This window comes from Mustelus asterias, unplaced genomic scaffold (assembly GCF_964213995.1).
Source record: "Mustelus asterias unplaced genomic scaffold, sMusAst1.hap1.1 HAP1_SCAFFOLD_150, whole genome shotgun sequence".
Lineage (NCBI taxonomy): Eukaryota > Metazoa > Chordata > Chondrichthyes > Carcharhiniformes > Triakidae > Mustelus > Mustelus asterias.
Genome location: NW_027590172.1, coordinates 34,279 through 57,372, shown reverse-complemented (window position 1 = coordinate 57,372; position 23,094 = coordinate 34,279). Strand labels below are relative to the sequence as shown.

The following is a 23,094-nucleotide window of genomic DNA, read 5'->3' as shown; positions in this document are numbered from 1 at the left end:
ATTCACCTGCTCCCGGTGTGGGAAGGGATTCGCTACCTCATCCCAGCTGCTGAAACACCAACGAATTCACACTGGAGAGAGACCGTTCACCTGCTCTGTGTGTGGGAAGGGATTCAATCAGTCATCCAACCTAGCAATACACCAGCGAATTCACACTGAGGAGAGGCCATTCACCTGCTCTGTGTGTGGGAAGGGATTCAATCAATCATCCAAACTAGCATTACACGAGCGAATTCACACTGGGGAGAAGCCGTTCACCTGCTCTCAGTGTGGGAAGGGATTCACTCACTCAGCCAATCTGCTGAAACACCAGCGAGTTCACACTGGGGAGAGACCGTTCACCTGCTCCCAGTGTGGGAAGGGATTTACTCACTCATCTCACCTTCGGAAACACCAGCGGATTCACACTGGGGAGAGGCCGTTCACCTGCTCTGTGTGTGGGAAAGGATTCAAGCAGTCATCCACGCTGATAAATCATGAACGGGTTCATACTGGGGAAAGGCCGTTCACTTGTTCCCAGTGTGGGAAGGGATTCATTACCTCATCCAGGCTGCTGAGACACCAGCGAATTCACAAGTAACTATTGTGATTGGATTTTGCTGTCATCCATATTCAGACTGAACCATGTTCATTTGGATCTTTTTCTGCAGAATTGAAAAATAGCTCCAGCTCTGTTAATAGGTGTTAACATAATTGGTCTTAGAAGAGGTGGATTAGGGGTCAGGAAATTCACACAAAACATCAGATTAGGATTGGATGGAGTCGCACAATTTATCATAACCAGAAAAGCAGAGAATTTTGAACATGAAAGGACACCACTGTTCACAATCACAATCGAGGGGGGCGGCGATGGCCTCATGGTATTATCGCTAGACTATTAATCCAGAAATTCAGCTAATGTTCTGGGGACCTGGGTTCAAATCCAAGGCAGATGGTGGAATTTGAATTCAATTAGAAAAATCTGGAACTATGAATCTACTGATGACCTTGAAACCATTGCTGATTGTTGAAAAAGTTGTCGGGGAGATTTCCTTCTGTAATGTCCTGGTCTGGCCTACATGTGACTCCAGGTCCGCAGCAATGTAGTTGACTCTCAACTGCCCTCGGGCAACTAGGGATAGGCGATAAATGCTGGCCAGCCAACGACACCCATATCCCATGAATGAATAAAAAAAGTTACATTGGGGAGAAACCATGGAAATGTGGAGACTGAGTGTAGTGGGGCTAAATTAGGCTAATAGCAAACAATGTTTGAGAACTTTAACACAATACTGACTTAAGAGTGAATGATCTTAAAGCACTGACGAGAGCTGTCATTATAAAAGACAGCTTTAACTGAATAACAAGTATTCCTCATTTAAAACATGTGTTTTGAATTATAACATGGATGCAGTTTGCTTTTAGAATACGTTTTGTGAAACTTCAGCCAACGGCAAGATACAGCAGAGTTTGATGGGATGAGTTAGACGGAGCCTGCATTCTGTAGGACAATGGTTTTACTGAGTGCAGCCAGTCACAGTCTCTCTCTCTCTCTCTCACGCACTCGCAGTCTCTCAGCCACATCTGTGAGTAAAACACTTTCTTTTATCCCCCTTTCCATTTCTTTTCTCATTCTGGGGGAAATTGGGGACTTGCAGCAACTGGAATGAAAGGAAGTGAATCCAGGGAGGCTGCAGACTCTGGAAAGGTTGGCCCAGGTCTCTCTCTCTCTGAAAGACATTGACATCCTTTGCTCCCTCAGCTTGACACATTTATTTGTCTGGCTAAAAGGATGGTCTGTTTCCTAATGTTCATGATTAAAGGGTTGGTTTCCCCAGGAAATGGCTGACATTGAAGGGGACAAAGTAATAAGGTATGACAGGTATGTGTATTTTTGGTGTAATCTGGTGTAAATTTATGATTCTTTGTGGGACACTAATTTTATGTAGCACAGAGTTATGTCTAGTTTTGCTTTTAGGTACCTATTAGATATATTTATGGTTCTGTGATAGATTTCATTTATTGTTATTTCAAGTTTGTAATATAGCACTGTAGTGACAAACCTTTCCAGTCATTGATCCATTACAGCACAGAATATGTCCATTCGAGTCCATGCTGACCCTCTGTAGAGCAATCCAGTCAGTCCCATTCTCCCTCTGTTCCCCTGTATCTCACAAGATTATTTCCTCCAATTGTCCAGCCAGTTCAGTTGAAATCTTGGATCATCTCTAATTCCACCTTCCTCAGAAGCAGTGAGTTTGTGTTTGTGAACACTCAGCACCTTAATGAAGTTCTTAATGACCTGGTCGTGAATCTTTTTTGATTTGATTTTGTTTATTATTGTCACATGTATTAGTATACAGTGAGAAGTATTGCTTCTTGAGCACTATACAGACAAAGCATACCATTTATAGAGAAGGAAATGAGAGAGTGTAGTGTTACAGTCATAGCTAGGGTTGAGAGAAAGGTCAACTTAATGCAAGGTAGGTCCATTCAAAAGTCTAATGACAGCAGGGAAGAAGCTGTTCTTGAGTCAGTTGGTACGTGACCTCACACTTTTGTAACTTTTTCCCGACGGAAGTAGGTGGAAGAGAGAATGTCCGGGATGCGTGGGGTCTTTAATTATGCTGGCTGCTTTGCTGAGGCGGCAGGAAGTGTAGACAGAGTTAATGGATGGGAGACTGGGTTGCGTGATGGATTGGGCTACATTCCCGACCTCTCTGATCAAGTCCTCTCTGACAATCTCTGATCAAGTAATGCAGCAGTGTTTATTAAACATATGTTTTCCTCCAGAATCTGTACCTCTGTGTTTGTATTTAGTCTAGCAGTCTGCATCAAAGTTTTTAGTTCTCCAGCTCAGGAAGCAGTGAGCATGGGTCTGTCAGTCAGGAACAATCAGCATCTTCACAAGAATTGGGAGGGTATATATGAGGTACAGCAGTTTGAGGGTAGAGATAATGTATGAGATTGAGATTCACAGCTTTTGGTGAACAAGTCCAGAAAGAATGTGCAACTAAAAATGAAATTGTGAATTCTGAATTTTGTTCCTGTACTGACAGGGATTACTTTTGTAAATTCCTTTTACAGGTTTTGAGAAGGAGAAGATTTGCAGACAGAAATCTCAAAACCAAATGTCACATCATGACCTGACACATTCACTCAATTCAAAGGGACCTGAATATCATTGGTCTTTCAGTCTAGAATTGAATTGAAGTATGTACAGATGGAGGGCATTGATTGGATCATTATATGAGTGTGTATGAAGAAAGCGTGGATAAAGAAATGTCTGCTTCAGAAGGTTCTAATGATGTGGAGATGCCGGCGTTGGACTGGGGTAAACACAGTAAGAAGTTTAACAACAGCAGGTTAAAGTCCAACAGGTTTATTTGGTAGCAAAAGCCACACAAGCTTTCGGAGCTCCAAGCCCCTTCTTCAGGTGAGTCACCGCAGTCACACCAGGAAGAGGCTGTTCACCTGCGCTGAGTGTGGGAAGGGATTCACACGGTCATCTCATTTGCTGACACACCAGCGAGTTCACACTGGGGAGGGGCCATTCACCTGATCCGTGTGTGGGAAGGGATTCATTCAGTCATCCAACCTGCTGACACACCAGTGAGTTCACAACAGGGAGATGCCATTCACCTGCTCCTTGGGAAAGATTCACTGAATCATCCAGTCAGCTGAAATACCAATGTGGTCACACTGGTGAGAGGCCACTGACCTGCTCTGTGTGGGAAGGGATTCGCTCAGTTATCCAACTTGCTGATGCACCAATGTATTCATACTGGAGAGAGACCATTAATGTGTTGTGTGTGTGAGAAGAGATTCATTGATTCATCCAATCTGCTGTGACACCAGCAAGTCCACATTGAGGAGAGGCCATTCCCCTGCTTTGAGTTCAGGGAAAGTTTAAATCAGTCATCCAACTTGCTGACACACCAGCAAGTTCACACCGATTAGAGACCTTTTCTTTTTAATCATAGAATCCCTACATTGCAGAAGGAGGTCACTTGGCCCATCGAGTTTGCACCGACCACAATGCCACCCAGGCTCCACTCCCATAACCCTACATATTTACCCTGCTAATCTCCTGACATAAAGGGGCAATTTAGCATGGCCAATCAACCTAACCCGCACATCTTTGGAATGTGGGAGGAAACCAGAGCACCCAGAATAAACCCACGCAAACATGGGGACAATGTGCAAACTCCACACAGACAGTGACCCGAGGCCAGAATTGAACCCGGGTCCCTGCCCTGACTATGGGCGTTAATTGTATCAATTCTGTTTAAATATGTAGATAGAGGGCATTGATTGGATAATTATAGGAGTGTGTATGAAGAAAGTATGTATAAAGAGTTAGGAGTTAATTATATTCCAAGTAAAGATTAGCTCCAATTTCTTCCTTCACTATAAGACTGTTGGGATTATAACATGGTAACAGGGAATGTTTGTCTAATGGTGAAGTTTGGAAAATAAAGGAAAGTATATTTCAGACAGAAGCTTACAATCCCAGCAGCTTTTGTGAGAAATGACTGAAAGGCAGTGGGAATTGTCAGGGTCTGATTACCTGCTGATGCTCTCGGAGCCTGAACCATACAACCAGTGGAAGAATGAAGTGGCGATGTGGACACGGGTTACATCCCGATCAAGGAGGAAACAAGATCGGGCCTTGGCATTGTCACTTCCTAACACAAGGAAAATCAGAAGCAAAGTATTTTTTGAGCTGGATGTCCATCAGTGGGCTACTGATCAAGGTTTGGATCTTTTATTAGGTTTCATTGATGTGATTTACAAGAAAGATGATCCGATGGGTGCCTATGAAACATGGTCAGACTTTGTGGCACCAGCTCAGTTTCTGAATGATGAGTTTTGAGACGTGTGTGAACACATGAACATTCTGGTCAGGAACACAGCAGCTGAAAGATGGACTCTGTGAAAGGAATCACTCGGTGATCGATGAAATGCTGCAGAAAATCTGAGCTGATCAGCCAAACTGCAAGTTGATAACTGCACCGGCCTGGACGATTCGTGTAAAGAATTCACTTCAGATGGTTGGAGAGTATAATCCCTGTTAATTGGTCTGTGGGAAAAATTCCAAATGACCCTCTGTGCTGGGGATAGCCCTCCTGATTCAGAAGGGATGACAATTAGTACAATTTTTATTCATTTATTGTCTGATTGTTTCAGTAGTGCTCGAGCTAAGAAATTACTGTAGATCCTAGAAGAGGAGTGCCTTATAATGTAATACTTTGTACAAAATAAAGACCATATTTTTCAAATAGTTTTGAAATATTGTGTGTGTTGTTATAATTCGGGTTGAGAATATTAACGTTCAATGAGAAATCCAAACACCCATCACAAGATTCCAGGCTTTTAAACAAAATCAAACTTTCCATATTCCAGCTATTCTCCAGACTCCAAGATTTCATGAGGATCCTTCTATTAGCTTTCGGCCAAATAACTCTCCAACTTTCCTTTGAGATTTCAGAATTGACTCAAAACATGGACTCCTCAATCCAAGCATGGACTTTACTGCCTTCTTGCTGAGGGCTTTAAACATTGAGAACATCCCTGGTTCCTTATGACCTTCTCGGCTCCGGCTCCCACAGCTGGTTCACAGCTCCCGGTCCCACAGCTGGTTCACAGCTCCCACTCCCACAGCTGGTTCACAGCTCCCGGTCCCACAGCTGGTTCACAGCTCCTGTTCCCACAGCTGGTTCACAGCTCCCGGTCCCACAGCTGGTTCACAACTCCCACTCCCACAGCTGGTGCACAGCTCCTGTTCCCACAGCTGGTTCACAGCTCCTGTTCCCACAGCTGGTTCACAGCTCCCGGTCCCACAGCTGGTTCACAGCTCCCGCTCCCACAGCTGGTTCACAGCTCCCACTCCCACAGCTGGTTCACAGCTCCTGTTCCCACAGCTGGTTCACAGCTCCCGGTCCCACAGCTGGTTCACAGCTCCTGTTCCCACAGCTGGTTCACAGCTCCCACAGCTGGTTCACAGCTCCTGCTCCCACAGCGGTTTCACAGCTCCTGCTCCCACAGCTCCTGTTCCCACAGCTGGTTCACAGCTCCCGCTCCCACAGCGGTTTCACAGCTCCCGGTCCCACAGCTGGTTCACAGCTCCCGATCCCACAGCTGGCTCGCGGCTCACAGCTCCCGCTCCCACAGCTGGTTCACAGCTCCTGCTCCCACACAGCTGGTTCACAGCTCCTGCTCCCACAGCTGGTTCACAGCTCCTGCTCCCACAGCTGGTTCACAGCTCCCGTTCCGACAGCTGGTTCACAGCTCCCGGTCCCACAGCTGGCTCGCGGCTCACAGCTCCCGCTCCCACAGCTGGTTCACAGCTCCTGCTCCCACACAGCTGGTTCACAGCTCCTGCTCCCACAGCTGGTTCACAGCTCCTGCTCCCACAGCTGGTTCACAGCTCCCGCTCCCACAGCTCCTGCTCCCACAGCTCCTGCTCCCACAGCTGGTTCACAGCTCCCGCTCCCACAGCTGGCTCGCGGCTCACAGCTCCCGCTCCCACAGCTAGTTCACAGCTTCTGGTCCCACAGCTGACGGTTTGCAAGCTCACTGCAGACTGCCTGGTTTCTGTGAGAACCACCCAGAATTCCAACCAAGGTTCCACTCTGAATCACTTATCTCCATGGTAACGGAGACCAGTTAGCATATCCAATAGATGTTTAAATTAATTAACTTGTAGTTTCAAAACAAAACATGTAACCCTGAGTCTGCTAGAAGAAGTCACCTCACTAATAAAGACAGGACATTAAGTGTTAGATCCAATGTCTCCAGATCTCCAGCTGAAGAGGCTGAGCCCAGCCCCCTTTTTACAGCATTAGTTGCTACATTCTGGTCAGTGAAGATCTAAATGTCCCAAATCTTGCATTAATTGTGCTACTTCCAGCTGCTTTTCACAATCCAGAAATTTGATTTTCAGTATCCACAATAATCAAATAACCCATGGTTGTTTTTTCTGAATCAAATTATTTGCAATCTTTTTGAATGAACATGTCAAAACTTAGGGAATTCCCTCTGTATATTTAATTAGAAATGTCTCACTGTGACTCAGAGAGGAACAGTCCAGCTGCCCTTTTACAGTTCTTACCCTTCCAGTTTTGACTTTTTAAACAAACATGGGCCACGCCTTGAGACTGCGAATTCCCTCAGGTGTTTTTGTCAGATTCTCAACCCAGGTTTTTCATTTATCTTTCGTTAAAAAATACTAATTCTCAAACTAAAAATTTATTTCTAAAACAGGAATGATTAGACAGACACAAACCTCTTCCTCAGGAAGAAATGAAAATGTATCACCATCTGAATATCCTATTTAGAATATTACAATTTGCTGTACATATTAATAACAGCCATGATCATATTGAATGGCGGAGCAGCTCAAAGAGCATCAGCCCACTGGAAGCAAAGTCATGAGACCGGTCAGTCCAGCAGAAAGAAACCCTCTGATGGTCCCACTTTGGGGAGGCGATGGCCTAGTGGTACTATCACTAGACTATTAATCCAGAAACTCAGCTAAAGTTCTGGGCACCCAGGTTCAAATCCCACCATGAGAGATGGTGGAATTTGACTTCAATAAAAAATATCTAGAATTAAGAATCTACTGATGACCATGAAACTATTGTCGATTGTCAGAAAAAAAACCATCTGGTTCACTAATGTCCTTTAGGGAAGGAAATCTGCCATTCTTACCTGGTCTGGCCGACGATGACTCCAGAGCCACAGCAATGTGACTGACACTCAACTGCCCTCTCGAGAGAAACTAGGGATGGGCAATAAACGCTGACCAGCGACACCCATGTCCCACACTGAATAAAAATAAAACTGTCAGAGTGAACATGGTTCAGTTCTGGATGTGAATAACAGCAGCAATAACAGCAGAATCCAGTCCCTGTAATCACTTGTGAACTCGCTGGTATCTGAACAGATTGGATAACTGAGTGAATGCCATCCTGCACAGACCCAGTGAATGGCCTCTCCCCAGCATGAAGACACTGGTGTGTCAGAAGGTTGGATGAATCAATGATTGCTTTCTCACTCAGTTGAACAGCCTCTCCCTGTTGTGAACTCGCTGGTGTGTCTGCAAGTGAGATAATCGATTAAATCTCATCTCACACTCGAGACAGCTGAATGGCCTCTCCCCTGTGTGAACTCGCTCGTGTCTCAGCAGGTCAGATGAAGTAGCGAATGCTTTCCCACTCAGAGCAGATGAACGGTCTCTCCCTCGTGTATCTGTACGTTGTAAGAGAGAGAGAATCCCTTTCCACACTCAGAGCAGGTGAATGGCCTCTCCCCAGTGTGAACTCGCTGGTGCGTCTGCAACTGAGATAACCGACTGAAACTCATTTCACACTCAGAGCAGGTAAATGGCCTCTCCCCACTGTGAATTCGCTGGTGTATCCGGAAATTGGAGGACCAAGAGCACCCCTTCCCACACTCTAAGCAGGTGAACGGCCTCTCCCCTGTGTGAACTCACTGATGTGTCATTAAGTCGGATGAATTAGTAAATCCCTATGCACACTTAGTGGAAGTGAACAGTCCCTCCCCAGTGTGAATTTCCAGCTCCGATGGGAATCTGAATCACTTTCCACAGTCTCCACAGTTTTTCCATGGTGTGAGTGTCCTTGTGTCTCTCTAGGTTGCTGAGTTGTCCACACAGAGACTTTGTGTACGGTCTCTCCTTTGTAAACGGTGATGTTCTTTCAGGCTGTATAATGTCTATCTGCGTGTGTCTCGTTGCTTTTCCAGTCACACCAATGTTCAAAATCTTATGAAGCAGATAGAAGAGAGAAACATTTCTCCTGGATTCAAATGCCGATGATATTCTGGTCCCAATAATCAAACAATTATTCTTGATATTTGCTTTGAGATTTCAATCTGTAAATCCTCCTCCTCTGTTATTCTGCAAAGAGGTTTACAAAAATCATCACTGTCAGTACAGGATAGAAATTCAGGATGGACAAGTCTCATTTCTGTGGTCATATAACTGGACTAAAAATGTGTGGTAGACAGTATAGCATTTCTTAATGAGACAGGTGGTGGGAGGGGGATTTGAGAAACCTTTATTTAGACAGCAAGAGGTCGGTAAGGATGGTGGAAGTGAAGGTGAATGCGTTCAAAATAAGATCAAATGGACAATGAGGAAGTTAATATGCAGGGTTAAGGGGATAGAGAGGGTGAATGGGACTGAGTGAATTTCTCCAAAAAACAGTTGACATGGAGTCAAGATTTCAAATTGATTCCTTCTGAACTGGAATGTCACTTTGACTGGAAATGTATAACAAAGCTACATATGCAGGGCAGCACGGTAGCACAGTGGTTAGCACTGTGGCCTCACAGCTCCAGGGACCCGGGTTTGATTCCTGGTTTGGGTCACTGTCTGTGTGGAGTTTGCACATTCTCCACGTGTCTGCGTGGGTTTCCTCCGTGTGCTCCGGTTTACCCCCACACTCCAGAGATGTACGGGTTAGGTTGATTGGCCATGCTAAATTGACCCTAGTTTCAGGGGCATTTGCAGGGTAAATATTTGGGGTGACGGGGATAGGGCTTGGGTGGGATTGTTGTCAGTGCAGGCTCGATGGGCTGAATGGCATCCTTCTGTACTGTAGGGATTCTGTGATTTTATATTATATAACAAGAATAAAACTAACAATACATGAATCTTATTACTGAAACAAAAATATACCGAGATGTACCTTCTATCAACAGAAGACATATGTCTGTCGTTATTAACCTAAAAAGTAAACATATTTCCAGAAAAGTCCAATGGAATATTGAAGGACACCGTTTCACATTTAAAAAACTTTTACTTTAGAAATTTATCTAAAATCAGCTTCACTAAATCATGCAAAGAGAGAAACGGTATTTGAATAGACAAGATAAATTACACTTTAAAAACTCAGACAATAAAAACAGGTTCCACAAAATCACAAACATTTCCCCCTCAGCATATTTGGCTCTAATTCCAGTTCCAGAGAATTTCTCTGTCTCTGTATTTCCCAGGGGGAGAAAGAAAGTGTTTTCCTCACAGATGTTGTCCAGAGGATGAAGTTTGAGTCTGTGTGTGAAGTTTGAGTCTGTGTGTGAAGTTTGAGTCTGTGTGTGAAGTTTGAGTCTGTGTGAAGTTTGAGTCTGTGTGTGAAGTTTGAGTCTGTGTGTGAAGTTTGAGTCTGTGTGTGAAGTTTGAGTCTGTGTGAAGTTTGAGTCTGTGTGTGAAGTTTGAGTCTGTGTGTGAAGTTGGAGTCTGTGTGTGAAGTTTGAGTCTGTGGTGAAGTTTGAGTCTGTGTGAAGTTTGAGTCTGTGGTGAAGTTTGAGTCTGTGGTGAAGTTTGAGTCTGTGGTGAAGTTTGAGTCTGTGGTGAAGTTGGAGTCTGTGTGTGAAGTTTGAGTCTGTGTGTGAAGTTGGAGTCTGTGTGTGAAGTTGGAGTCTGTGTGTGAAGTTTGAGTATGTGGTGAAGCTACAAACAGAAGCTGTTCTGTTTCAAATCAAACTGCGGGACTTGGAAGAAAATGATGGGAAGAGATTTTGCAAAGTCCCCTCCCCCACTCCCTCAGCTGGCAGCCCAGCACGCAGGCGCAGAGAGCGCTGCTGAGCCGAGCTGTCCGGAGCAGGCGCAGAGAGCGCTGCTGAGCCGAGCTGTCCGGAGCAGGCGCAGAGAGCGCTGCTGAGCCGAGCTGTCCGGAGCAGGCGCAGAGAGCGCTGCTGAGCCGAGCTGTCCGGAGCAGGCGGAGAGAGCGCTGCTGAGCCGAGCTGTCCGGAGCAGGCGCAGTGCGGCTGCCGCCAGCGGTCGCTCTCGATCTCTTTTTGGAGCAGCAGCCGCCGTAGAGAGAGGGGGGAGGGGGAGATCACCGAGCGGCTTCTCGCTGTGGCCGGAGCCGCCAGCCGGTTGCCTGGAAACCTTGGCTCGAGGAGGAGTCGGGGAGGGGAACAATGGGTGGGGGCGGGGCTCCCGGGTCCGCGCGCCCGGGCCTGCGCACTGGAACCCAGAGACGTCACCGCGGAGCAGAGTGATTCCTATTGGCTGATTCAGGCAGGGCTCGATCGTGGTGTCACAATGCGGAAGTTGGCCAATGAGCTTCAGAGTGAAACTTCCTCCTCTGTGTTTCTCCCTTTCCATTTCTTTTCTCATTCTGGGGGAAATTGCTGATTTGCAGAAACTGAAGGGTAAGGAAGTGAATCCAGTCTGTATATTCTATACATTTTTGGTTCAGTCGTTTAGACATATATCTGTCTGGCAGCCTGCATGGAGATTTTCAGCTCTCTGTGTCCAGGGCAGGAAGCAGTGAGCATGGATCTGTCAATCAGCCTCAATCAGCACCTTCAGGAGAATTGGGAGGGTGAATATTAGATACAGCAGAGTGAGAATGGAGGGAGAGTGTGTGGGATGGAGATTTACAGCTTTTGGGGAATAAGCGAGGAAAGAATGCGTTATAGAAACTAAAATGATGTGTTCTGAATTTCTATCTTATACTAACTGTGATGTCTGTTGTAAATTTATATTACAGGCTATCAAGAGGTGAGGATTTACAGTCAAAAATCTCAAGCCAAACGTCATGTCAAGAACTGACAAAGTCACTCAATTTGATAGAACCTGAATATCATCTACCTTTGAATCTCTGTTCTGTCATCTTCAAAAGATTTTAAGCATGAGTGAGAGTGGAAAAGCACTGAAACATGCCCACACCCAAGTGAGCGCATTCCAGTGTAATGACTGTGGAAAGAGCTTTAACCAGTTACACAGCCTGAAAATACATTGCAGCATTCACAGCGGGTAGAGACTGAACATGTGTTCTGTGTGAGATTCAACTGATTGTTGAACCTGGAGAGTTACAAGGACATCAGCACCATGGAGAAACCGTGGAAATGTGGAGACTGTGGGAAGGGATTCATATCCCCATCTCAGCTGGAAATTCATCAACGCAGTCACACTGGGGAGAGGCCATTCACCTGCTTTGTGTGTGGGAAGCGATTCACTCACTTACCTAATCTGCAGAGACACCAACGAGTTCACACAGGGGAGAGGCCATTCAGGTGCTCTGACTGTGGGAAGGGATTCGCTCATTTATCCAGCCTATGTGCACACAAAGTCACTCACACCCAGGAGAGACCCTTTAAATGCTCCAACTGTGGGAACAGCTTCAAACTCGCTGGAGATCTGAAGTCCCACCAGCGCAGTCACACTGAGGAGAGACCGTTCAGCTGCTCTCACTGCACAAAGAGGTTTAGAAATTCATCCGACCTGCTAACGCACCAGCGAGTTCACACCGGGGAGAAACCGTTCACCTGCTCTGTGTGTGGGAAGGGATTCATTCATTCATCCCACCTGCTGAGACACAAGTTCACTCACACCAATGTGAGACCCTTTAAATGTTCTGACTGTGGGAGTGGCTTCAAAAGCTCTCGGGAACTGATAATCCACCAGCGCATTCACACTGAGGAGAGACCGTTCAGCTGCTCTGTCTGCACAAAGAGATTTAGAATGTCATACAACCTGCGGAAACACCAGGCAGTTCACACCGGGGAGAGGCCATTCACCTGCTCCGGGTGTGGGAAGGGATACATTCAGTTATCCAGCCTGCTGAGACACAATGTCACTCACACGCAGGATAGATCCTTTAAATGTTCTGACTGTGGAAGTGGCTTCGAAAGCTCTGGAGAACTGGTGTCCCACCAGCGCATTCACACTGAGGAGAGACCGTTCAGCTGCTCTCACTGCTCAAAGAGATTTAAAACATCGTTTACACTGCGGGTACACCAGCGAGTTCACACAGGGGAGAGGCCATTCACCTGCTGTGTGTGTGGGAATGCATTCACTCAGTTATCCCACCTACAGAGACACCAGCGAGTTCACAAGTGATGACAGGGGTTGGATTCTGCTGTTATTGCTGCTGTTAGTCACATCCAGGACTGAACCATGTTCATTCTGACAGTTGGTGAAGTGGGAGGGTCGGAGGGTTTCTTTCTGCTGGACTGGCCGGTCTCACAACTTTGCCTCCAGTGGGCTGATGCTCTTTGAACCTGGGAGAGCACATTTCCACTGAAATGATCCACAAAACTAATGAAGGACATTTATTTTACCCTTGATCATAAATAGTGTTTTTTCCTACGACTACTGGTCAATCTAAAATAAATACAGAAAAAACTAGAAAATCACAGCCAGTCTGGTAGCATCTCTGGAGAGAGAAACAGAGATAACCTTTTATGTCCAATGTAACTCTACTTGAGAACGAAAGCGAGGGAGAAATGTGATGGGTTTGATGCTGGTGAGAAAGAGGGGAGGGGCAGGTAGAACAAAAGGGAAAGTCAGGGATTGGTTAGAGGGTGGGTGAGATTAAATGACAAAAATATGCTGGAACAAAAGGCAAAGGGAGAGGTAATGGTTGTGGTAAAGAAACAAATCATTGGTCCAGAGTAAGTGTTAATGGCAGAATAAATGACAGCTCTGTCTGGAAGCAAAAAAACATGAAAACAAGATACAGACTGGCACTCAGCAAAAAAACCCATCAAAATGGAGGAGAGAGTTCAGGGTGTGAAGTTGTTGAATTCGATGTTGAGTCCAGAAGGCTGTAAAGTGCCTCATCGGAAGATGAGGGGCTGTTTGTCCAGCTTGTGTTGGGCTTCTCCGGAACATTGCAGCAGGCCGAGGACAGAAATGTGAGTGTGAGAGCAAGGTGATGAATTCTAATGGCAAGCAAGTGGAAGGTCAGGGTGATGCTTGTGGACTGAGCGGAGGTGTTCCACAAAGAGGGCAGGGAACAGGCTACAGATGAATTAAAGAGAAACCATTTGTGTCCAGAACATTGTGAACATCCTTTTACTCTGGTTGTCTTTGATCCTCAAGTCATTTTCTGTTTGTTTTAACCATGTTCTGTTTCATTAATAAACTTTTATCAGTAAAAATATTTGATTTTTCTGGATTTTTTTCTGATTATATTGATGCACTTTAGGGAAAGTGGGTGAGAGGGGTTGGCAGGCTCTTTAACAGAAAGTGATCCCTCTAAGGTAATTGGCAAAGGAGCCAGAGGGGGAGATGAGATTATATTTTATATTTTTGACACAGCGAGGTGTTCTGATCTGCCTGAAAGCAGATTCAATAGAATCTTTCCAAACGTTAAAGACTTGAAAGGGAAGAATTTGCAGGCTGTGGGGAAAGAACAGAGCAGTTGGATGAATCAGAGTCCTTTCAAAGAGATAGCAGAGGCACAATGGGCTGAATGGACTCCTCCTGCAGCCTGTCAATCTCAGCCTCCTGCTTCTGTGCAGGTTAGAAGGGCAGATTTCATTGCAGCCTCTTCCCTGTTTATGTATTTAAAGAGACGGGTTTCTCTTTAGCTCTGAGTGACCGATATAACAATTGGTTGGAGGCCCATTTCCCACTCAGTCCTCCAGCACCTTCCTGTCTCTCTATTAGTGCGACACCCATGGCAGTTTCCCAACTGGGGCGTAGGCCCCATTATTCTCAGCTAAATTCAGCCCTCAGCTCCGTCGCCTGGCTGTCATTAACACGAGCAATAGAGAGACAGAAAGGTACCCCAGGCTCAAATGGGAATCGAAACTTGTGGCTTTAAATGAACTGTTAGAATTTCTGTGACATTCAATAATTTAAAAAGTGAATTTAAACCCAGTGAATAAATTAAAGAGTCACATGACAAAACTTCAAGTTTTTTGACATTTATTCCAACAAACTGGAAGCAACAATGACTAAATACTGTTCTTTGTAGGGAACATTGCCCTTAAACTGTAAAATTGAACTTTGCCCTTTTACTCTTAACACAATCAAATATCCCACTCAACGGTTATATTTTACTCTGTCTCCAAAATTTTCCAAAAACCAGTCCAAAGTGATTCTTCACTCCCCGAGTGTTTATTTCCTTTTCCAGTCTGGCAACCTTTAATCCCAGAACTGTCCTTCACAGTGATGGTTCTCCTGGACATTTTCCCACTAACACAAGCAAGGCGAATCTTCCAGCCTTGTTACACAAATCTCAGGAATTTGTGACCAACATTCAACATCAGAGCAGAAGTAGCCATTTGGCCCTTTGAGTCTGCTCCACCATTTATTTAGATCATGGCTGATCTTTTTGTGTTGAGTTCCACATTCTCGTTCTACACCCAATACTTTTGATGTCCTTATCCAAAAGAATTGGTATGAAGGCAAAATTCTGCTGTTGCTGGAATCTGAAACAGACACAGGAAATGCTGGACAATCTCAGCAAGTCTGACAGCATCTGTAAAGAGAGAATGGAGGCAACATTTGGAGTCAGGATGACCCTTTATCAGAGCTGAAAACAAAGAAAATCAGACAAAATTCATCCCGTGAGGGTCAAGAATTGGGAAGCAATCTATTAAACCTCCTCTGAACCACTTTCAATGCATTTGTATCATTTCTTAAATAGGAGACAAAGCTACACCCAGTGTTCAAGATGCAGTCTCAGCAATGCCCTGTATAACTGAAGCAGAACATCTTTACTTCTATGTTCAATTTCTTTCGTAATAAAGGATAACATTCCATTTGTAAGAACTTTGATTTATGTGAATGAAGATTTATGAGGGTTCTCTTGTTTACAATAACCTCCCCAATCGTAAATCACACCAGGTTCCAGTGACTTAACCATGTGGCAAGAAAGAAAGCAAGCTTTAAATGGTGAAATCAGAAAGTTTGTTAACCATTAAAAATGTAACAAGTCAGAAAGATAAAAAGCAAAGTGTCGATTAACAGTTAATAGAGAAAGTTTAACTTTAACAATTGAACAGACTTCTCTCCATCCCTCAGACCAGGACATGACGTGACGGCTCCGAAAACGTGGATAACTTGTAAAACCAACAGCTCTCCACACCTCTCTGTAAACATATCTCCCTCCACCTCTCTCTACCAAGTTGGCTTCTCAAGACCACTTTTTTATACTTTAAAAATGCTGAAAGCCCATCTTAGCCAATTCCCATAAATCTTCAATTATGAACTAAAATAGACACGAGTTTTCGGGTGATTTAAAAACAAATGAACTGTCTGCTGAAAGGGTTAACTTTTCTACAGAACCGAAAGGGGTGGAGAGTGAGCAGCAAAAACTTGGCACACAATTACATCACTTTACACAACCATAGAACCATAGAAAATTACAGCTCAGAAACAGGCCTTTTGGCCCTTCTTGTCTGTGCCGAACCATTTTTTGCCTAGTCCCACTGACCTGCACTTGGACCATATCCCTCCACACCCCTCTCATCCATGAGCCCGTCCAAGTTTTTCTTGAATGTTAAAAGTTAAATGTTAAATTTACCACTTTATCCGGCAGCTCATTCCACACTGCCACCACTCTCTGCGGGAAGAAGCCCCCCCCTAATATTCCCTTTAAACTTTTCTTTCACCCTTAACCCATGCCCTCTGGTTTTTTTCTCCCCGAGCCTCAGCGGAAAAAGCCTGCTTGCATTCACTCTATCTATACCCGTCAAAATCTTATACACCTCTATCAAATCTCCCCTCAATCTTCTACGCTCCAGGGAATAAAGTCCCAACCCATTCAATCTCTTTCTGTAACTCAGCTTCTCAAGTCCCGGCAACATCCTTGTGAACCTTCTCTGCACTCTTTCAACCTTCTTTACATCCTTCCTGTAACTAGGTGACCAAAACTGTACACAATACTCCAAATTCGGCCGCACCAATGCCTTGTATAACCTTACCATAACACTCCAACTTTTATACTCGATACTCCGATTTATAAAGGCCAATGTACCAAAGGCACTCTTTACGACCCTATCCACCCTTGACGTCACTTTTAGGGAATTCTGTACCTGTATTCCCAGATCCCTCTGTTCAACTGCACTCTTCAGAGTCCTACCACTTACCCTGTACGTTCTACTTTGGTTTGTCCTTCCAATGTGCAATATCTCACACTTGTCTGCGTTAAATTCCATTTGCCATTTTTCAGCCCATTTTTCTAGTTGGTCCAAATCCCTCTGCAAGCTTTGAAAACCTTCCTCACTGTCCACTACACCTCCAATCTTTGTATCATCAGCAAACTTGCTGATCCAATTTACCACATTATCATCCAGATCATTGATATAGATGACAAACAACAATGGACCCAACACCGATCCCTGCGGCACACCACTAGTCACAGGCCTCCACTCAGAGAAGCAATTCTCCACAACCACTCTCTGGCTTCTTCCATTGAGCCGGCATCTCCACATCACGTTCTTCCATTGAGCCAGTGTCTAATCCAATTTACTACCTCCCCATGTATACCACGCGACTGAACCTTCCTAACTAACCTCCCATGAGGGACCTTGTCAAAGGCCTTGCTGAAATCCAGGTAGACAACATCCACCGCCTTCCCTTCATCCACTTTCCTGGTAACCTCCTCGAAAAACTCTAATAGATTGGTCAAACATGACCTACCACGCACAAAGCCATGTTGACTCTCCCTAATAAGTCCCTGTCTATCCAAATATTTGTAGATCCTATCCCTTATCACACCTTCCAATAATTTGCCCACCGACGTCAAACCTACTGGCCTATAATTTCCCGGATTTCTTTTGGAACCTTTTTTAAACAACGGAACAACATGAGCCACCCTCCAATCATCCGGCACCTCCCCCGTGAATACTGACATTTTAAATATGTCTGCCAGGGCCCCTGCAAGTTCAACACTAGCTTCCCTCAAGGTCCGTGGGAATACCCTGACCGGTCCTGGGGATTTATCCACTCTGATTTGCCTCAAGACAGCAAGCACTTCCTCCCCTTTAATCTGTTAAAGGTTCCATGACCTCCCTACCAGTTTGCCCTATTTCCGTAGACTACATGTCCGTTTCCTCAGTAAATACGGATGCAAAAAAACCATTTAGTATCTCCCCCATCTCTTTTGGTTCCATACACAGTCTACCACTCTGGTCTTCAAGAGGACCAATTTTATCCCTATCCTTTTGCTCCTAACATACCTATAGAAGCTCTTTGGATTTCCTTCACTCTGTCTGCCAAAGCAACCTCATGTCTTCTTTTAGCCCTCCTGATTTCCCTCTTAAGTAGCTTCTTGCACTTTTTATACTCCTCGAGCATCTGATGTGTTCCTTGCTGCCTGTACATTTCATACAACTCTCTCTTCCTCTTAATCAGTGTTACAATCTCCCTCGAGAACCAAGGTTCCTTATTCCTATTTACTTTGCCTTTAATCCTGACAGGAACATACAAACTCTGCACTCTCAAAATTTCTCCTTTGAAGGTCTCCCACTTTCCATTTACATCCTTACCAGAGAACAGCCTGTGCCAATCCACACTTCCCAGATCCCTTCTCATTTATCAAATTTGGCCTTTTTCCAGTTCAGAGCTTCAACCCGAGGACCAGATCTATCCTTATCCACGATCAGGTTGAAACTAATGGCATTATGATCACTGGATCCAAAGTGTTCCCTCACACTCACATCCATCACCTGCTCTAACTCATTTCCCAATAGGAGATCCAATATCGCATCCTCTCTAGTTGGCACCTCTATATACTGATGCAGAAAATTCTCCTGAACACATTTTACAAACTCTACCCCGTCTAAACCTTTAACAGTATGCGAGTCCCTTCTTACAAGTTTAAAAAACTTCCCTAAGAACAAAACAAACTTGATGTTAAACTGCATCCATTAATTTTTTTGTTCTATTCATCAACCTAATTATTTTAATTTGATCAGTTATTGTGAGGGATGATTAACTTCTGTTCTTTATAAACTGGTTCACTCATTTTGTTAATTCTACATGGGCTCGAGAATCAGAACCCAGACTTTATCATCCTTATTTTTTCTCCCTTTGCCACCACTCCCTCTGTTTTGCGGGAGGGTCGTGGGGATTCCAATCAGAACTAATCAAATTATCATAAAAGTAAAATACTGCGGATGCTGGAATCTGAAACGAAAACAGAAAATGCTGGAAGATCTCAGCAGGTCTGACAGCATCTTTGGAGAGAGAATAGAGCCAATGTTTTGAGTCTGGATGAGCTTCTTACAAAGTGTCATCCAGAATCGAAACGTTGTTTCTATTCTCTAATCATTTTATCGATAAGCTTCTTGTTCTTAGTTTCCAAATGGCCGGTAAGAGACCTGTCCGGTCCCCACTCGAGCTCTGGTTTTTCACTGGCCATGCGTGGATAGGATTATAACTGTTAGAATCTACTCTCAGAGATCTGCTTTTCAGACCAGTGCGACTTGGAGAATACCATCACTTCACCAAATATCGGGTCACAAGTCCCTCACAGTTCTTATCACAAATTGACGATAGGTTAAGCAATGCCTCAGAACGCTTTTTAACTTCTTAACCAACTACCTACCACTGTTTGTTGATTGGTCGGACCCCTTTTTTACAGATTCAGGTCTCTCAGCCGCTGAACACCAGCCGGTCCTGGAATAAGTTTAATTCTAACTCATTCTGAGTCAATATTCTCACCAGGTCCTCTGTTGGGGCCCTGCTAAGCAGCTTTAATGGTCCATGATTGCAGAAACTGAGAAGTTACAGGAATGTGGTCAAGATAGTCCAGTCCCATTATGCCTCACATTCAATCTGCTGTCCTTCAATTATAACAGAATATGTGGCTGTATGTAGCTGCCTCGGCCATTGTCAACCCCAACACTGCCTTCCTGAACTGCTTCAATGCCTGAGGTGTAAGTACACCCACAGTGCTGTTAGAGAGGGAGAATGTAGATGGATACCAGATTGATATATTCCATTCAACCACACCCAAGGTGAGTTATTCCAATTCCTTTATTGTCCAGGACAATATATTCACAATATTTTTAAAACAGAAATTAAACATTCCCATTTGATTTCAGGTAGTAACATATTCTGTTAGTTTGTTCTTTATTGTCAATGTCAGGCTGGGGTTGTTCCCCTTGGAGCAAAGGAGGTTGAGGGGAGATTTGATAGAGGTGGACAAGATTCTGACAGGTTTAGATAAGGTGGACAAAGAAAAGCTGTTCCCATTAGCTGATGGGACAAGGATGAGGGGGAGACAGATTTAAGGTTTTGGATCAGAGATGCAGTTGAGGGGGGGGGGTGATGTGAGGAAGAATATTTTGATGCAGCGAATGGTAATGACCTGGAACTCGCTGCCTACGAGGGTGGAGGAAGTGGAGACAATAAACAATTACAAAGGAAATTGGATGGACGTTTAGGGGGTTTCAAACAGAAATGCTGCCTAAATATCTCTGAACTTCCTCACACCCTGTCACTCTGTGATCTGTGTGAAATTTGAAACCAGGTATTCGCAACAAGACTCAAGGAGCATCAGCCCACTGGAGGCAAAGTTGTGAGACCGACCAGTCCAACAGAAAGAAACCCTCCGACCCTCCCCATTGACCAACTGTGAGAATGAACAAAATGCAGTCCTGGGTGTAATTGAGAGCAGAAACAGTAACAGCAGAATCCAACCTCTGGAATCACTCGTGAACTTGTTGGTGTCTCAGCAGGTGGGATGAAACTCTGAATCTCTTCCCACACACAGAGCAGGTGAATGGCCTCTCCCCAGTGTGAACTCGCTGGTGTGTGCAGAGGTTTGAGAGGTCAGTGAATCCCTTCCCACACTGAGTGCACATAAATGGTTTCTCCCCAGTGTGAACTCGCTCGTGTGTCCGCAGACTGGATAACTGAGTGAATCCATTCCCACACTGAGAGCAGGTAAATGGTCTCTCCCCAGTGTGAACTCGCTGGTGTCTTCGCAGGCCTGATGAATTACTGAATCCCTTCCCACACTGAGAACAAGTGAATGGTCTGTCCCCAGTGTGAACTCGCTGGTGAGTCCGCAGGTTGGATGACTGAGTGAATCCCTGCCCACACTGAGAGCAGGTGAACGGTCTCTCCCCAGTGTGAACTCGCTGGTGTCTTTGCTGGCCGGATGAATCACTGAATCCCTCCCCACACTGAGAGCAGGTGAACGGCCTCTCCCCCGTATGGCTGCGCCAATGCGCTTCGAGCTCAGATGGGTATCCGTATCTTTTCCCACAGTCCGCACACTTCCATGGTTTCTCCATGGTGCAGGTGTCCTTGCCGCTCTCTTGGGTGGACAATTAGTTGAAACTTTGTCCACACACACAACACGGGTACAGTCTCTCCCCGCTGTGAATGGTGTGATATTTATTCAGGCTGTGTGACTGGTTAAAGCTCTTTAGTCAGTGCACTGGAACACTCTCACTCGAGTGTGGCAGTGTGTTGCTGCTTTTCCAGTCACACTGATGTTTGAAATCTTTTCAAATCAACAGACCGGACAATCATTTCTCCTTCTAGATTCAAAGTCCGATGATATTCAGCTCCCAAGGAATATGACTGTCAGATCTAGACGTGACGTTTGAGATTTCAGCCTGTGATTCCTCTTTCAATATCCTGTAAAATGAGTTTACAAAAGTCATCAGTGTCAGTACAGGATAGAAATTCAGAACAGACAATTTCTATGGAACATTCTTTCCTCTCTCATTCCCCAGAAGCTGTAAATCTCCATTCCACACACTCTCTCCCCATTCTCAGCAGGTCTGGCAGCATCTGTATGGAGAGAAAAGAACTGATGTTTCAGAGCTTTGACAAAGGGTCATCGAGACAAGAAACATCAGCTCTTTTCTCTCCTTACAGATGCTGCCAGACCTGCTGAGATTTTCCAGCATTTTCTCTCTTGGTTTCAGATTCCAGCATCCGCAGTAATTTGCTTTTATAAGGCTGCAGATACCTCCTCCCAAGTAACATGTGTGTGCCCAAGACATCACCACTTGTTTCCCTTATTTCTTTAGCACCCATGGTGCTCTCCGCAGTAAACACAGAGGAGAAGTATTCATTAAAAATCTCACCCATCTCCTGTGTCTCCACACACAGATGGCCATACTGATTTTTAAGGGGATCTATTCTCTCTCTAGCCACCCTTTTACTCTTAATATAGCTATAGAACCTCTTGGAATTTTCTTTAATCTTTAAACCCAATGTATGCTTCCTTCTTTTACCTGACCAGAGCCTCAATGTCCCTTGTCTGCCAGAGATCCCTAAATTTACCATTCTTTCCCTGCATCTTAACAGGAATATACTGCCCTGGATTCTTGATATCACACTTTTAAAACCTTCCATTTGCCAGTCATTCCTTTCCCTTCAAACAAACTCACCTAATCAACATCTGCTCGATCCTGCCTAATGCCCACAAAAGTGGCCCTGCTCATCCATCCTCTGGATTACCTCTTCGGAAAACAATAAAAGATTTGTCAGACATGACTTCCCGTGCACAAAGCGGTGCTGACTATCCCTAATCACACCGTCAGAATCCAAATGTTGGTAGATTCTGTCCTTCACAATCCCCTCCAGTAACTTACCCACCACTGATGTCAGACTACCGGCCTATAATTCCCAGGCTTCTCTTTGCTACGCTTCTTAAACAACAGAACAACATTAACATGTTCTATTCTTCCAGAACTTCACCAGGAGAAAGAGATGAAACAAATATCTCTGCAAGGGGCTCTGTAATTCCTTCCTGAGCCTCCCACAAGATCTGAAGATATAATTGATCAGACCCAGGGGATTTATCCACCTTAATGCACTTTAAGGCTGCAGATACCTCCTCCCGAGTAATATGCATGTGGTCCAAGACATCACAGCTTCTTTCTCTTATTTCTTCAGCATCCATCATGTTCTCCTCAGGAAACACCAAGGAGAAATATTCATTAAAAATCGCACCCATCTCCTGTGACTCCATCCTCAGATAGCCATGCTGATTTTTAAGGGGACCTATTCTCTCTCTCTCTAGCCACCCTTTTACTCTTAATATCGCGATAGAACCTCTTGGGATTTTCATAGAATCCATACAGTGCAGAAAGAGGCCATTTGGCCCATCGAATCTGCACCGACCACAATCCCACCCAGGCCCTACCCCCATATCCCGACATATTTACCCGCTAATTCCTCTAACCTACGCATCTCAGGACACTAAGGGGCAATTTTAGCATGGCCAATCAACCTAACCCACACATCTTTGGACTGTGTTAAAGTTAAATTTTCTTTAACTTTACCTGCCAGATCCATATCATACCCTCTTAAGTGTTCTCTTACACTTTTAAGAGACATCGAGTGATTCACTTGTCCCCGATTGTCTAAACCCA

General features: G+C 44.8%; 3 protein-coding genes across 4 annotated transcripts in view; 2 read left to right on the top strand and 1 right to left on the bottom strand.

Moving 5' to 3' along the window:
- Nucleotides 1–4,855, top strand: part of LOC144484975 (uncharacterized) — a 37,657-nt gene extending 32,802 nt beyond the window's left edge. The window contains exons 5-6 of the mRNA XM_078203300.1: nt 57–521; nt 4,755–4,855. Of these exons, the coding sequence (XP_078059426.1) occupies nt 57–521; nt 4,755–4,855 (566 nt within the window). The remainder of the gene's footprint in view (nt 1–56; nt 522–4,754) is intronic.
- Nucleotides 1–23,094, top strand: part of LOC144485002 (uncharacterized) — a 397,873-nt gene that overhangs the window by 356,709 nt on the left and 18,070 nt on the right. The window lies entirely within an intron of this gene.
- LOC144484973 (uncharacterized) lies at nt 8,039–22,691 on the bottom strand. Its single transcript, XM_078203299.1, has 3 exons — nt 22,554–22,691; nt 20,449–20,979; nt 8,039–8,080 (listed from the first exon to the last, which is right to left on the bottom strand). The coding sequence occupies exons 1-3, from the start codon at nt 22,689–22,691 to the stop codon at nt 8,039–8,041; spliced, it is 711 nt and encodes a 236-aa protein (XP_078059425.1).